Below are 16,903 nucleotides of genomic sequence, written 5' to 3' on the forward strand. Positions count from 1 at the left end.
TCAATTTCAGGGGAGGGAAATAAATAAAATGGTTAGTTTCATTTCAATCTTACATTTCCTAAAGAAACACTGATAACTCTTTATCCTTCAAAATCCAGTGTCACAACACTAGCCTGCATTTTTAAGATATTTAAAACCTTTCATACACAGTGTAGCTTTAGTAAGTTCTACTTTGTCTTTATCTTAACTTCAGACTGAGACAACAAGGTTCCATAGACCTTGTAATATTTAAAGTGTATTTCCCCAATTACACCAACAACTCACAAAGTAATCCCAGCACAATAGTGGTTGACATTCAACTATCACAAACCCACTTTTTTAGCCTTTGCCATTCTAGTATGTTCCCTCTGTAGGGGGCAGTTGGAGGAATCCTGACTGCCCCTCATGCTGCAGAAGCCAACAGCTTTTAGTTTAAGTCATTTTAGTTCTTTTGGTTTACAAAGTTCTTGAAGAAAGGCCTTTTAATTTCAGGAAAGTCTTTAATTTTCTGAATTCTCCCCTTTGGAATCCTTATTTATCTTTAGAATCCTTATTTAATGACCTTTAAGTATGTCTCAAATTACCAGATTACAAGCAACAGCTAGACACAAACATACCCACTCCCTCTGCCTACTCAACTCCTTTACCTTTAAACCACTGAGAAGAACACACAATTTCTACATTCCACAGTTTCACCTTTTAGCTCTACATTTTTCCAATCAAGCATTTCAATAGTCAACTATTTCAGTGCTTAACTTCCATCATTTAAAAAACAACAAAAACTACCAAACTCAGTGATCTGAATCAAGAAACACACAATGGAAAGCTTCCTACCATTCAACCTCCCATCAAAATTTGGATTTGTTGCAACTTTAAGACCAGGGTGGGGCAACAGGAAACAGCCAAGATTACTGAAACAGGAGTGTATATGCTTCCTTACATTCTGTAGCTCTTCATGTTGGTTTTGCTTTACCTGAAGAAAAAACAAACAAAAAAGGCAGCAAGAACTGCTAAGCTGCTACTAGTCTTGCAGTACTGCAACTGAGATTAAATATCATCTTAAAAGCAGTCAGAGCACAGAAGCGTGTTTAATCTTTCATTCCTGAACCTAAAAATGTCAAATTCTAAACCCCAGAACCCCACACACGAGTGGGAACATCACAAATGCATTTTATTATGCACAAAGAGTTAGCTCATCATGCACCATTATCTTGATGATAAACTGACACTTAAGCTAAAGACCACACTAGGACTGCTGGAGAGAACTTACCTGCAGTCTTTTCTCTAAGAACTTTCTTCCTCCTTCCAAGCCATATGCATGCTCATAAGGATAACTCCAGTCTCTAATTAAGAACATTAGTGTCTGTAACAGGAAGAACAGCAGCAGTGAATGGTTTGCATCATTCCTAAGGTAAAAACTTTATCACATGTGACTATGTTAAGTGAAAATAATTCTAACTCTGGCTGCTTTAAAGAAGCAGCTGTAGTTTTGTGGTGCAAGTGTTTACTTGGTTAAAAAACATAGTTTAAAAAAATCCACCAAACCCACATACCAAACCTACAAATGCAACTTACTCCTTATCTAAAAGGAAGCACCCAAATGTCTCAAAAAGGTTGTTTCCCTGTTGCTATCCTAGAGGCATTACACTGTCCTCTCTGAAGACAGCTGAAGACAGAAAAGAAACCTTGATATTCCTCATATCAGACAAGGTGCTTCACAAAAAAAAAATGCACCTTGGCTGTGCTAATCACACAAATACTGGGGACTCAAATGTCTGAGACACAAGAGTCATACAACTCACCACTAACAGCAGCTGACTAGTAACCTTACAGGTTAAGGAGGAACTTCAGTATGGCTAAGATCTGTCTTTGTCTCCACTAAACAGAAGCAGTCTCAAACCCTTCTTTGGCCTAGCAAACAGGAGATGCTAGCAGTTTTGAGAATTTTAACACTGAAGCCAGTAATGCTTCAAGTAAATGAAACACAACACGCCCCTAATGCTATTTCTTAGAGGCCACAGGACCTTTACTCAGAGCCACAAAGACCAACCGTATCTCACAGAGTAACAAGCAAGAAGGCAGTGTGAAACCTTTTTCCTTAACATCTGCACATCACTTCACACTTTCACTCCTTTTATGCCTCATAACTCAGGCACAATGCTATACTTGCCCTCAGCATTTTTCCATTGTTTTTGCCAAGAAAAGTGGTCACAGGGAAGGGAAAAGAAAAACAACCAGTCTTGTAAAGAACAAGCTAGCTTCAGCCCAACTAATTTCTCTTCAGAAATTATCCTGAGCTTAGTTTCTATATATTCAATTGCTTAAGACTGATTTAACATATGTACTTACCTGAAATGGCTTTTGGTAAATCTCTTCCATAGCTAGTCTTCCATATTCTGTAAACAGCTGATAGAAAGAAGAGTGTAAGGGTGAAACACATAAACCACATCTTCCTACTGTAAAATATTCTACCATGTCACTAGAAAATGAAAAATTCTACGTTGAATTCTATTAAGGATTAAGAATAGCCAATACGCCTCAAGAACAAGTACACCAATTCTCAGTAAAATTCAGGAAGGAGATATTATTTCCATTGGTTTCACAGTGCTATTCCATAGCTGTCAACACACCACAGCACTAAGTGGGTAGCTTGTGGGCTATTCCCAGAGGAAAGTTGGTTGCATCTTTCAGCAAGCCAGTTTCTAACGTTTGTTTCCAAGGCTAAGGAGGTATAAACCTGTATAACATTTTCCCCTTACTTCCCACAAAAGATTTACTCCTGAAAAGCTCAAGGAATTTGGCTAGAGCCAGTGTTATCAGACATTTAAACACAAGCCAAGTTAGACAACTTCCCAGATCTCTACTTCAGCCCATGACCTTAACTGATAATTGTCCCTTGCTTTCAGTATAAAGGCAAGTGTCTGCTGTCTTCCTCTCCTTGCTTTCACTGTCTTAATATCAGCAGCAGCGTGCTTCACCGAGTGCGTCAGACAACCCATGGGAACACAAATTATGGACTGTGCTGGCTGTTTCAGCAGAGATCAATACACTCAGGTGTTGATCCATGCTAGCCACCTTACAGATCCTGGAGGTTGAGATGAAGGAAGAACACCATATCCTCTAGTACCAGGCAACTGTTATTCTGCATTAAAATTAACTCCTGGAACATGCCAGGTAAATTTCTTAGCTAAAAGGACAGTTCCTTGTGTTGACCACAAGAGCATCTGAGAACTCAGAAGACTAATTTAACACAAATTAACTTCCAAGTTTTGTCACCCATAGCAAAAGATGCTCTGAAGTTGCCAAGCACCCACACGAGACTGGCTCCTTTGAGCCTAACTCCCTACCCCATTCACTTCCTAGTGAAGGAAAAGGCAGCCAAGGAATAACAGTACTTTAGAGTAACAGAAAATCCCATTATAACAGAAATTCAGGATTTCCTTCCCTCAGCCCCTTGCCTCAACTTTAAATCCATGGTTTTCCCTAACCACTGTTTATATTTATCATCCTTCTCTTCCCCACTTTCCCTCAACTCACAAACTCCAGTATAACAGAAAGGGACAGCTATATTCAGATTGCACTGAGGCTGTCAAATGACCAAAACCATGAGGAAAGCCTGGCTTTCAAATAATCAGCTAAAGCTTTTCAGTTTTCCTTAGTGCTTGGTTGAGCTTTTCTGAGTGGTGGGGGAGCACTGGCCCAGTGATATAACTCTGTTAACTGAGAACAGCATCACAAGGCTATGTTTAGTTAGTGCTCTTCTACTTCCAATACTGGCAGCCAATCTTTTGCAACACTGACCAAGACACAAGTCCTTTCAATCAGAAGACACGTAAAACAGTTTTAAGCTGTGACAAGGTCATGGCCTGAGCACAGGCAGGCATTTGTTAATATATAAGCTAGCCTTTAAAGCTACAGGTTTTAACTTAAGGAGATAAAGTTCTTGAACCTTTCACATGAAGCCAGAATTCAGTGGCCTTTGACCACAATATTCCATTACAGGATGAAACCCCCACATTAAAGAGAGGGCAACTCTTTCCTGGTTTTATTTCTAAGCAGAAATAAAATTCCGTAGAAGTTTCTCAGTTTAAAAACTAGAGAAGGCTTCTGTGCAGAAGATACTTTTTCTGCCCTGACCCAAACTCTCATGTTTCTTTAGAAACAAATACAAAACACCATCCATTTTCCCATTTTAGGAAATAAGGAGAAACATTGGAATTTTCTCATTAAGTACTTCATAAATCATTTTCCTTTCACATCCTTTTAGGAATTTCACAACTTACATAGAGAGAACAGACTTTAGAAAGATAAGATTTAGCCAGATCAGAAACCTGTACTGCTTTACCGTTGCACTGGCACAGCAGAAGCACCACACCACCATGGAGTTGATGCAAATAGCATCATTAGAGGAAGTATTAGTTTTAGCATCAGATCAGCTTCAGCGGTTTATATGAAGCAACAGGCAGCTCCCAAATCACAGTTACATGAGTAGCAACTTCAAGAACAGCGTCAAGGCTATCGTTTCAGAAGCAGCTTAATATAAATTCAGCATATTCTTACCTGCAAATGTTGAAGGTCATCTTCCTGAATATTCTGGGACAAGTTGTACACCTGTAAGAGACAGTAAAAGAATTACAGTGTAACACGAAAATATTACCTTACATTCATGTAGTCTCTTTTAGGTATCTTGGTTGTTTCAACCCCCTCCAGAAAAAGCCTAACTACCTACAAGTTAGCAACTAACTAGAAAGGTGTCATAGAACACATCTCAAACAAAAATCACTTCCTTATACAAAGTGCTAGGAACAAAACTACTGCTGACTACCCTAATCCTTCTTACAACAGTTTCTTTCCAGGGAAGAAAGCTATAAAGGGATCAGAGAAGACTTCTGAATGCTTCAAATCACCGCATAAGTGTGAGACAGGAGGACTGAGAACAGCACATTAGTTTGCCATCCTCAAGTCCAAATGCTCTAAGATTCAGTGATCCAGCAGCTGCATCTCTGACACAGAAATGACTTGGGTAGTCAGTGCTCCAGAGTTGTTTTTTGCTTTCAAATATTCCCAGAGAAATCTAATTTTATCTGCGAAGCTCGTGACTGCTTCAATAGCACAAATACTGTACAGCAGTAAAGTCAAAGATGCATCAATAACCTACAACTTATCCTAAATACAGGAATAGAACAAAGGAAAAATCAAAAGAAAACCAAAAAACTCCAAAACCAACCTCACAGGGCAGAAGTAGCGTTCCACATATTCCTGTTAATTTCACATTGTAACATTTATGAAGAAGATCACTTGCTACCCCTTAAAAACCTGCTTGCTTTTGGCATATTTAAAGTGCAAGCTTAAAAGTAGTCCTGGGCACAGCACAAGAGCACTGTCAGAAGTTTAACCATATTAGCAACTGCAAGTTTAGTCGAAGACACTGTAGTTTCACCCCAAACTGTATCTAAGGTCTTAAAAAAAGATTCTGTAACACATCTGTACAGAAGCAGTTGCTATTTTGACAACTTTTGGGGGGATTTCCTAGTTCAGTCAGCAATTCAGCAATTTAGCTCAGCTTGGCCTTAGATAACCTTGATTCCACAGAGAAACTTGATCTAGTATACAACACTGAAAATAAGACATTACGTATGAAAGCTTAAATGATAGTTGGAGGAAGATATGCAGGTGAACTTTGAAAGCATGGCTAGAAAGATATATTCTTTGCATGCTCAGGACAGAGGGCTCCTATAGCTGCCATTATTTGCCAGCACAGGTATTCTCACCTGGACAGAACTCGTCATGGTGCTCAGAGCAAAAACCGTTGCACAGTCTTTGATAGTGGATTGGCTATCAAAGGCACCTTGGGTATCCATAAGCAGTACAGCAACCTGAAGAGTTTTAAACAGCAACAATAGTTAACCAAGCTATTAGCACTTTCAAATGCCAGGCCACTGGAATAAATTTGATTGCAAGAAGAGCAAGTCTCTGCCCCTACACCTACTTATTAAACCTTAGTCAGTTCCCTACCACTTCCTATATACACCTACAGCTGAGTAAGCAACAACTAGAGTGCCCTATCATCAGCCTTAAGTCTTTGGCCTTGCTGTACTGGTTACCCTCTCCCACAGAAACAGCCTCCCTCAGCCCACAGTAGGTACAGTGCAGAGTAACAGACAGCTCTTATTCACTGGAAAGACTTCAGCCTCAGCTGACAATCCAGCACAGTTCATTCAAGCTAAAAGTGAGATGGTTGCTTTTAAAAATAACTATCTTTTAGTAATAATTTTCAGAAGAAAACAAGATAACTGATGATGTCTGTTAGAATTACAAGGAATGATGTGACCTTAATGATAAGAGTTAATCTGTCCAATTCCCACCTTTGGGATCTACTACAATTGCCTTCTTTTTCAGTTAGGGATGACTGATAAGCAAGAGCAAATGAGCGATTTGTCCCCAGAGCACAAACAGATCCTCACAAATGCTTTTTAGCTAGAGAACAGTTTGGTTAGCTATGAAATTTGATAAAACTTCCTGCATGCCCCTAAACCACTATCTATTTAAGATTAGCGACCCACGTTAATTTGCCATCAGATTATTCCTTTGCAAACGTAAAGGGTATGAAAGTTAAATGACCAAGAGCTTATAGTTCAGGAGAACAAGAGCTCAAGATACACCACCAGTATTGTGGAGTAAATATTTATTAACAACATTAACACTTTGTTTCAGCACGAAGAGAAACACCTACAACCAAATTTTGAAGTTAAACTGACTTAAAGAGTTAAAAAAGATGCACTAGCTCTCCTTACAACAGACTCAGTGCTTTTTATCCCACTGTTAGACTTAGTCCTTTTTTTGCAGACTACCTATTAAACCATATAGAAGGACCAGCTTCCACACACCAAAGCTGTTTCCAGTACTTACAGCTGTGCATTTCATTTCACTGCAACACAGCTACAAGCTGGAACACATTCTTACCTCTCAAAAACCAGCATTTGTTAGAGCTATTCTTATCACAGCATTTGCCTATATATGGGATTTATAGCCATTATAGTTCTACAACATCCACAGGATAACCCACCCATCAGCCTGGGCACAGTACACTTTGCCAAAACAAAGTACTCTCAGAATGGGACCATTGTCGGAGATTGAATCTTATAACCCAGCAGGAAAGTTCAGAGTTGCACTGATACAAGGTTGCCAAACACATTATGCAGCTACTAAATGCAAGGGAAAGTAGCTGATGTTTGAGCTCCCTCCATGAAACCCATGGCATTAAAGGTATACACACAGACGCAAAAATCATTACATATACCTATTTAAGTCAAGCACTTACCTTTGTTCCATTGGGTTTATCAATTACAAATACTTCACTCCAAATCTGTATGCCAGTGGTTTCCCGTTCACATCCACCTCTCCATGTAAACCCAGTCAATGGCTCAGTGTTTCCACCTATCCAGCACGGAGAAGTCTACAAAACAAGAGGAGAAACTTTTTTAAAACCAAACACGAGAGGGTTTTTTTTTTAACATTGTATGTTTTAGCAGACTTCCACATTGTTCTCGTTTTTCTTCAGAGCAGACTGACAACACTAGACAGAATATTAAAACGCAATGCCACACTGCTGTGTTTCAAGGTTCATCCACAAATAAATGTCATTCAGGTCTACTGTATGCAAGTGGTTGCACAATTCTTCAGCCACTGAAGAGTGTACGTGCACAGCCTTCAAATCCCAAGCACTCACAGCTAATGAGAACAGCTCAGCTTTGTCCATTGATTCACTTTGCACTCACACTCTTCTCTCACAGTTGAGAGAACCCAACCCAAGCACAGCTGTAAATAGCTGTATTTTAACTCCAGAAACCATTAAATCTCCATGAGGAACAAAAACATCTGATCTTGACTTAATCCTCTCCCTTCCCACTCACAAACAGATCAACTGCTGAAACCAGCTAAACACCTAAGCCCCTGCGCTTAAACAGAGGCTGGCACAAAACTCCCAATACCAACTCGCAGAAGTCAGAGTATAGGCAAAGACCAGAAGTTCCAAAATCCGTAACTGTCACAGTTACAAAATACTTTTTCCTAAGTTGATTCAGCTTCAAGAGAAAAGGTCACACGGAGAGTTTGATACGTGTCAATCAGCCCATCCATATTAAAAATGTATTGACATTTTGCCCACTTTGGAAAAGGCTACCAGAGAATTAAGTACAGTTTGCAGCTAACACTTCTGACTGTAACAAGGTCTTCAGTTCTCAAGGACAGGCAGCACACAGAGCAGTGGCTCATGCAGAAGAATCCAGCCATTTTATGATCACATTTAACCCAGAAACACAGTTTATGTACTGGGCAAGTAAGGAGCATGAACAGGCACCATCAGGAAGTTTCACTGCAATAGGTTTATATACACTGAAATTCTACAACAGGCAGACAACAGTTTAACTAATGAGGGGAGGGGGCTTAGAGAAAAACCTTTCTTGCACAGGTGAGAACAGTTTGCTGGCAGAACAGAATGACAATTAATTAATTTGCCTCTGACTGCCCAGAGAACTTTACCAGCCACAAAAGTGTGCTCTTTGAGAAGGCCAAAGGGGAGACTTCTCAGTTCATCAGCCTACGGTCTCTACCTTGCTGACTCTGCACTGGCAGTCTTCAGATAATAGCTCAAGACACATCCCTTCACATCTCAAGAAACAGCATGAGCATCCAGGGGCTATATGGAATAGAAATACAAGTGAAACTGTTTATTTATAAATGGGGATGGGGAAAAAACCTGCACATATTCCTCATGTCTAGCAGCATGAAAGGCAAACCATACCAAGAGGGAAAGACAATCATGCAGCTCTCAGCATTTTCCCAAATGCTAAGTGCACACTGTTCAGCTCTGCTATTTTGTCAGACATGGCAAAGTAAATGAGATGAGCAGACAGAAAATCAGAAGATGATCACAGGTACCCAAGTGAACCACAGGCAGGTGGTTTGGGGTTTTGTTTGTCTCGAGTGGCAGGTTTTCTCTGTTTGTTTGCTTTGTCATGCACATACACCTCTACCAGAGAGGCTAAGCAAAACCTGAACAGCTTTCCCCTGGTGTTTTTCATTCCAGAAGATGCCTATGCATCCACTGACCACTCAAGAAATCAAAGCTCCAGGCCTGCTTTGGGCTTCAGTACACTCCAGGATACAGTTTTGTAATTCTGAATCAGACTTCCCAGGTATGTCAGTGGACTGTAGCTTTCCACTTTTGCAAAAGAATCTGTTACATTATTTAACAATATGCTCCATTAAGCATTTATACATGAATAATTTTTTCCCAGTTTGGTCCAAAACCCCTTCCCACAGGGAAGCAGTGTGAAAGCACCAGTCAAATCTGATGAATCAAGAAACTGTTATGGGACTGGTGTCACAGGCAGGGGTTCAGCTTAGATCATGGGACTCACTTTGAGAAGCCTGGTCTACTGGAAGCTGTTGGGAAAAGCATCTTCAGTCACAGGCTTGCCAACCTGGTGAAGGTTTTAAACTAAAGTTGTTGGGCAAGGGGAACCTCAATCCAGCCCTCTCTTAACCAGTGCCAGCAAGAGATGACCAGAACCTAGAGAGGACAGGAAAGCACCTGAAGAGCAGCACAAAAGAATTTCAGCAACTCCAGTCAGTAAGTCAGCTTCGTTAGGAGCCCCAGCTGAAATGTCTCTATGCAAGTACACACAGCATGGGGAATAAACAAGAAGAGAGACATGCACGCACCTGCAGGGCTATTATCTTATCTGCATCACAGAGACATGGTAGGATGACTCCTCTAGTTATGTATTGGAAGTACTGGAATGGAAGGATACAGGCTTTTCAGAAAGGAAAGCCAGCAGAGACAAGGGGGAGGGTGAGGTCACCCTCTATGTGAACAACCAGTGCAGAGAGCTCTGCTTGAGAATGGAAAAGCAGCTGACCAAGAGCTCATGGATCAGGATTGCAAAGAGGGCAGGGACATGTGACATCATAGTGGAGGTCTGCTACAGGCTGCCTGACCAGGAAGACCAAAAGAATGAGGCTCGCTGTAGTCACACAGAAGCAGCCTCACATTCACAAGCCCTGATCCCCCTGGGGAACTTCAACCACTCCAATACCAGTGGACAACACAGGAGGGCACAAACAATCCAGGAGGCTCCTGGAAACTGCTTCTGCAAACAGCAGAGGAACCAACAAGGAGAGGTGCTATGCTGAACATTGTCCTCATCAACAAGGAAGTGCTGATCAGGAATGTGAAGCTGGACAGAAGCCTTGGCTGCAGTGACCATGAAATGGTAGAGTTCAAGATCCCTTAAGGCAGTGAGGAGGTAGCACAGCAAACATGCTACCCTGGACTTCAGGAGAGCTTTGGCCTCTTCAGGGATCAGCTTGATGGACTACCATGCAATAAAGCCCTGGAGGGAAGAGGGGCTCAAGAAAGCTGGTTAATATTCAAGGATCACCTACTCCAAGCTCAAGAGCGATGAAACCAAACAAAAAGGAAGTCAAGCAAAAACACTAGAATGCCCATGTGGATGAACAAGGATCTCCAACACAAAAAGGAGGCCTACAGAGGATGTAAACAAGAACAAGTAGCCTGGGACAAACACAGAGAAATTGTCCAAGCAGCCAGGGATCAGGTTAGGAAAGCTAAAGCCCTGATAGAATTAAATCCAGCATCAAGGGAAACAAGAAAAACTTCTGTGGGTACACTGGGGATAAAAGGAAGACAAGGAAAAATGCAGGGCCCCTCTGGAAGGAAACAGGAGACCCGGTTACCCAGGCCACAGTGAAGACTGAGGTACTAAATGACATTTTTTGCCTTCAACTTCACCAGCAAGTGCTCCAGCCACACTGCCCAAGCTGCAGAAGGCGAAGTCAGGGACTGGGAGAATGAAAAACCGCCTGCTGTGGGAGAAGATCAGGTTAGACACCATCTAAAGAATGTGAAGGTACCCAAGACCACAGGACCTGATGAAATGCACCTACAGGTGCTGAGGGATCTGGTGGATGAAGTGGCTAAGCTACTATCCATCATATCTGATAGTCATGGCAGTCCAGTGAGATTCCCACAGACTGGAAAAAGGGACATGTAACCCCCCTTTTTTTCAAAAAGGGAGAAAAGGAAGATTGGCAAACCATAGGTCGGTCAGCCTCGCCTGTGCCTGCTAAGATCATGAAGCAGATCCTCCAGGAAACTATGCTAAGGCAATGGACAATAAGGGAGTGATTGGTAACAGCCAACATAGCTCCAGTGAAGGCAAATTGTGCCTGACAAATTTGGTGTAACAGTTACAGCATTGGTGGATAAAGGAAGAGCAACTGGCGTCATCTACCTGGATTTGTGCAAGGCATCTGATACTGTCCCACATGACACCCTGTCTCTAAATTGAAGAGACAGGGATCTGACATATGGACCACTCAGTGGATAAGGAATTTGTTGGATAGTCATACTCAAGTGAGTAGGGGTCAACAGTTCAATGTTCAAGTGGGGACGAGTGAGTGGTGCTCCTCAGGGGTTGGTGTTCGGACTGATCCTGTTCAACTACTATGTTAGCAACATGGACAGTGGGATTAAGTGCACCCTCAGCAAGTTTGCAATGACACCAAGCTGTGTGGTGCAGTCACCACGATGGAGGGAAGGGATGCCATTCAGATGGACCTGGACAAGCTTGGGAGCTGGGCCAGTGAAAACTTCATGAAGTCCAACAAGGCCAAGTGCAAAGCCTTACACTTGGGCTGGGGCAATCCCAAGCAAAATATAGGCTGGGCAGAAAATGGACTGAGAACAGCCCTGAGAAGGACTTGGGGGTGCTGGCTCACAAGAAACTCAACATTACCCACCCATGTGCATTCCCAGCACAGAAACCAACTGTATCCTGGGCTGTATCACCAGTAGCATGACCAGAAGGTTAAGGAAAAGGATTCTTCCTGTCCACTCTGCTCTCATGAGACCCCACCTGCAGTACTGGGTCCAGCTCTGGGGCCCCACAACATAATCTTCCAGTGCCTAAAGGGGGCCTACAAGAAATCTGTAGGACTTTTTACAAGGGCATGTACAGACAGGACAAGGGGGAATGGGCTTTAAACTGACAGAGGGGAGATTTAGATTAGATATTAGGAAAAAAAGTCTTTACTATGAGGGTGGTGAGGCACTGGCACAGGTTGCCCAGAGAAGCTGTGGCTGCCACATCCCTGGCAGTGCTCAAGGCCAGGCTGGATGGGGCTTTGAGCAACTTGGTCTAGTGGAAGGTGTCCCTGCCTGTGACAGGGGGAGCTGGAACTAGATGAGTGTTAAGGTCCCTTCCAACCGAAACCATTCTATGATTCTATGAAATTACTCTTATTTCTAACAATTCAGACCAAAAGCAGACAAATGTTTTGAGAAGTCCCTCAATAAGCACCAGGGTATCACCACATTTGATTTCACATGTAATTTGTCACAGGAGACTTTGGTGTCTTAACAAGCACATTAGCTGAAGCTGCTCCATCTGCGGACGATGCACTTAAGCCTGTCTCGACTGACCTTTGCATCAGTCTGAAGCACTCCTAGCTTGTTACCTCCATTTTTCCTTAGTTAAAACTCAATATCTTAACAGCCTCCATCCATCAAGCTGGCTGGAGCGATAGTGAAGAGATGGGAGGAAATAAAAAAAAAAAAGACTACTTTGTTCTTTCAAGAAATCAAGCTAGAAGTTGCACTACAATTTTGTATCAGTCACCTAAAAGATAACCTATCTAAATATATTCCACACTAAAAAAAGGACCAATGCAGTTTTATTTGCACAGTGCCATTAGTGTTCACTGCACCCTGCCGATTAATACAAGCTAAGAAGGTCATATCCTGGTAAAAATGCTTTAAATCTAAATTTCCTTGTGTTACTGCACCCAACTCTTAATAAGGCTTAAACTGCAACAAAGATCACAGGATACTTGCAGCAGCTTGCTGAGTACACACTGCTGCTGGTTTGCGGCAGATCATTCTGTTCCCTTTCAAATGAGAAATCATATCACCAAGTATCAGTGCTTGAAATGAGATACCCACCTCCCTGAAGCTAGTGACCAATATCAGATGTGCTGAAATCCTACCTGCAACCTCAGCTGGCACAAGTGAGATTTTTGGTTTAAAACAAGAAAATGGGATTATGAAGTATCTTGGCAAGTTTTTCATCACGTGTCTTAAGATCCACAGGGGAGGATATTCCAAAATTGCTTGATTAATGTACAAACTGAATGCAGCTGCTTGAGTATTTTGTGCAGGATCTACTATTTAGTTCACAGAACTTACAGACCTATAATTAAGCCTGAAGATGAAGTGGTGTGGTCAGACTAAAGAGTACTATAAAACTATACCAAGGCCTCCCCTCCTGTACTGAAACTTGCATAAGAATAGAGGATGACACCTGATACACTTCAGCAGTGCTCAAAAGAGGAGTTGCACTTCTCTCATCCCCAACTCCCAGTTTGCAGCGGCTCTGATGCTTTTCAAACTTTCCCTAAGCCAGCTTCCGGTCACTGAGCTGGCAGGAAAACAATTCAGCAAAGTGCAGCATCTTCTAATGCATCATTGAGTTGGATCAGCTCAGCTAAAGGCCTGCAAGCATTACAGCTTCAGAATGCAAATGCCTGGCCAGAAGCAGCACATGAAGAGCAAGACCTCTCTGGTTTTGTAAGAGACAGTTGTTACAGTAGATGACCAAGTCTGCCTTTATCTTCGGTTTAAGTGAAACATGGTATTTTGATAGACACCTATAAAAAACTGAAAAAAGTGACTGCAAAATAAAGGGAACAGAGACATGTTACTGTACAAGGCTGAAACAGTGTTTCAATCCATTTTGCTTTATGAACTTTTGTTTTATTTCACAATCTGAAAGTTACAGTATTTACTTAAATCCCACCCCTTCTATTTTTGGAAGAAACTAGCACTACCTCTACCCAGCCACCATCTAGCTCAAATTGCTATACTTCTTGGGAGCTCAATTTTGTTGTTCATCTGTGGGGTTTTGAGTTTTGGTGTTTTTTCTGTTTTAGTATGAACAGGTATCAGTGAGGGTTCACATACACACACACAAAAGGCCACCCACGGAACAGCTATAGCAATGAAACATTTAATCCTCCCTAGGTTAGAGTCTTAAGAAGTGAGGAACAACAGCTTGCTACTCTGTATTACTCCTACCATATTTTCAATGTCTTTCTTAGAGAGCTCCTGGCAAATCAGTGAGAAGAATTCAATAGAAGGCACTACTGGGAGTGAGAGAAAGGAAGTCTTCACTTGCCAACTACCAGCAGCTTCTTTGCAATATTCCCATATTTCCTGTAACTGCAGGGTTCATCTTGAATTCTCCTCAAGCCAGCTAGCCCAAAGGTAAAATAGATGCAGTCACGGTTAGCTTCTGCTACCATGAATTCCAACTCCAAAGGACAGTGATCAAGAAAAGGGTAAGTTCTGGGGATTTTTAAGAGTTTCTAAAAGCAACGAAACACTGAACTGTCAATATTCGTGATGCAGATTAAAAAAATCCCACACCACAACCTGCAACAGAGAGATGTGTATGTCCACAGGAAGCCCTACCCCACCTTCTCCGTATCAGCCAGGAGTTTGAAGTACAGTAGACGCAAGACAACACCAGCCAAAAACTACAAGCTAAAAGAAGAAGTTAAATTTTGGATCAGGCATTCATTCATTAAGTAATGACTTAAAAAGATTTTAAAAATTCCTGGATTATGTTCAGAGACACATTCCAAGCAGCAAACAGGAGACTTCCTCTGTTTTGCCATACCTCAGATTTAAGCAGATATAGTCCTCCTATTACTCCTACTACTTCTTTTTGCAGCACATTAGCTAGCACTACAATATGATTTCACGTGATCAGGTCAAAGCGAGATTCCACCAACTTAAATGAATCCTTCCCCGAAGCTCAGCTACAAGGCCACAAAGCTTCTTCATTAAAGTTCTCATGCCCACTTACATTGGGACATAAGTTCCCTTGATAACTGCAGGAAAAACTATCTTAAAAAGCTGTCACTTAAATACACTTCTTCACAGAGTAGGAACAAAGCAGCTGGCTTGCCCACCCCCCAGTAAGAAAAAACTGACTTGCTATATTTGTGCTCAAGTCAACAAATACAAACATAAGTGACTAAAATACCAAACTACTTTTCCCCTGCAGGGAGAATCCAAATTACTCACCCTGTTATACATGTATCTAAGCATGAAGTCCAGCAGAAAAGATTTTCCTTTGCGGAAAGCTCCTGCTACAGACACAACTACTATGTTAAGATCTTTGATGTGTTCCTGAAGCAAGATTTTTTCCAATGCTGCTTCATCTAATTCAAAGTTATGGTCATCTTCATGAGCAAGAACAATCTGTATGGGGCGCGGCTTATCCAAATCCACCTCATCATCAGAGTCTGGCAGGGCATCCGAGTCGGGTAGGGCATCCTCCTCTTCTTCCTCATAATGCTTACCTGCAAATTGACAGGTTACAACACATTAGTAAGCCAGAGTTTAGGGCACTAGACATTTCTTTGAAGTGAAGCCTTGAGCTGGGCCTTCATTCCCAGCAGCAAGAGGGATATTCTCGGGAATGCCCATGAGATAAACAGCAGTATAGACTACATTTCAGATCTTCTGCATTCTTTATGTTTTAACAAATCACAAAAAGATGACTGGTTTTCAGCATTGAAACTCAAGTATAACTTCCGTTAAAAATCAAATATCCAAAGAGGACCAAAAAAGACCACTTTTAGATCACCTTCTTATACTATTGTAAGGGAAATAAAAAAAAAAAAGATGCTTTCTGACAGTTTTGCTTGCCAACACCTACAAGCAAGACCAGTGATCTAGTATTTAACCCCAGGATTACATAAACCAGCAGACGACTAAACTCCTCTCTAATTCCAACACATTACACCTGTTTCAATTCTGATCACAGCACAGACTTCAGAGTGCCTATTCAGTCCTTGCCCGAGGATAAACTCCTGAGCATGTGCAAGACCTAACACTTCTGGCATAACAAAAAACATTTAAGTAGTTCCTGGCTTCATATTCTTCTTTAATAATACACAGTATTATTAAATCTTTCTCAATCACAAGTACTAACTCTTTCAAAAAAGAGTTAATAGAATATTTTATGCACAATTTAAGAATCAATACTCTTTCGGGATCAACCAGTAGCCGAAGGAACTGTAACTCGGATGAGATTTAAGTTACTAATGAACGATAAATTAAGGTAACACAGCCCTTCAGACATACAGCATAATAGGAGAATTACCCTATTCTCCTGAACTCCAGAATTCAAGAGTTACTGGGATAGCGGCCTAAAAGAACACCAAACAAAATGACCTGTCCAAGATGAAGTCTCCTCTTACTTAAGTACCACAACACTGAAGTATGTCCCACAGTAGAAACAAACTCTGCCACTGGCCTGATTCGGTATTTCCTATCAAGCATCTGGAAGCTGTTTAGTACTTGCAAAATTACCCCTAACTCCAGATATACATTTTGACATATTTAATCAGAACCCACCATGCACAAATCTGAAGGAGGCACCTTCCTAGCAGTTATTTATCTGGGAACATCAGTGTATGAACTTAAGTATGCTGGATTGCTAGTAAGGATTGCATTTTCAAGCACTGCTTTAATGAAGACAAAGAAGCAACCATCTCCAGTTACCTGATCCATTGCACACAGGTAAGTTACATGGTCTCATGCTTCCTGTGGAAGCAGCCCAAAAGCAGTGTTCTCTTGCAGGATGTCTCGTAAGGCACCATGGAAGACACTGCTGCTTAATTTATTCATGGCAGAGACCCTGCCAATACCCACAGGACCTGCCAAGTCATTCCTGCCAGACTTTGCATCCTAGATACTATCATCAGCAAAAGACTTACAATCAGTGCTCGAACGCACCGTTTTCTGCATGTAATGAGCTATTTGAGTTAT

At 41.5% G+C, this 16,903-nt stretch overlaps 1 protein-coding gene across 6 annotated transcripts in view; it reads right to left on the reverse strand.

The window, feature by feature from the left end:
• ATL2 (atlastin GTPase 2) overlaps positions 1-16,903 on the reverse strand; it is a 45,343-nt gene that overhangs the window by 10,779 nt on the left and 17,661 nt on the right. For 5 of the 6 annotated variants that reach the window (XM_062614358.1, XM_062614360.1, XM_062614359.1 and 2 more), the window contains exons 2-8: positions 15,152-15,429; positions 7,301-7,435; positions 5,751-5,855; positions 4,540-4,590; positions 2,329-2,385; positions 1,250-1,342; positions 814-952 (exon numbers count right to left, since the gene is read on the reverse strand). In XM_062614358.1, the coding sequence (XP_062470342.1) occupies positions 814-952; positions 1,250-1,342; positions 2,329-2,385; positions 4,540-4,590; positions 5,751-5,855; positions 7,301-7,435; positions 15,152-15,429 (858 nt within the window). The remainder of the gene's footprint in view (positions 1-813; positions 953-1,249; positions 1,343-2,328; positions 2,386-4,539; positions 4,591-5,750; positions 5,856-7,300; positions 7,436-15,151; positions 15,430-16,903) is intronic. The other variant, XM_062614363.1, reaches the window with a different exon arrangement.

This window comes from Pezoporus occidentalis, unplaced genomic scaffold (genome assembly GCF_034315485.1).
Source record: "Pezoporus occidentalis ecotype Australia unplaced genomic scaffold, CSIRO_AGI_Poc_V1 ctg175, whole genome shotgun sequence".
Lineage (NCBI taxonomy): Eukaryota > Metazoa > Chordata > Aves > Psittaciformes > Psittacidae > Pezoporus > Pezoporus occidentalis.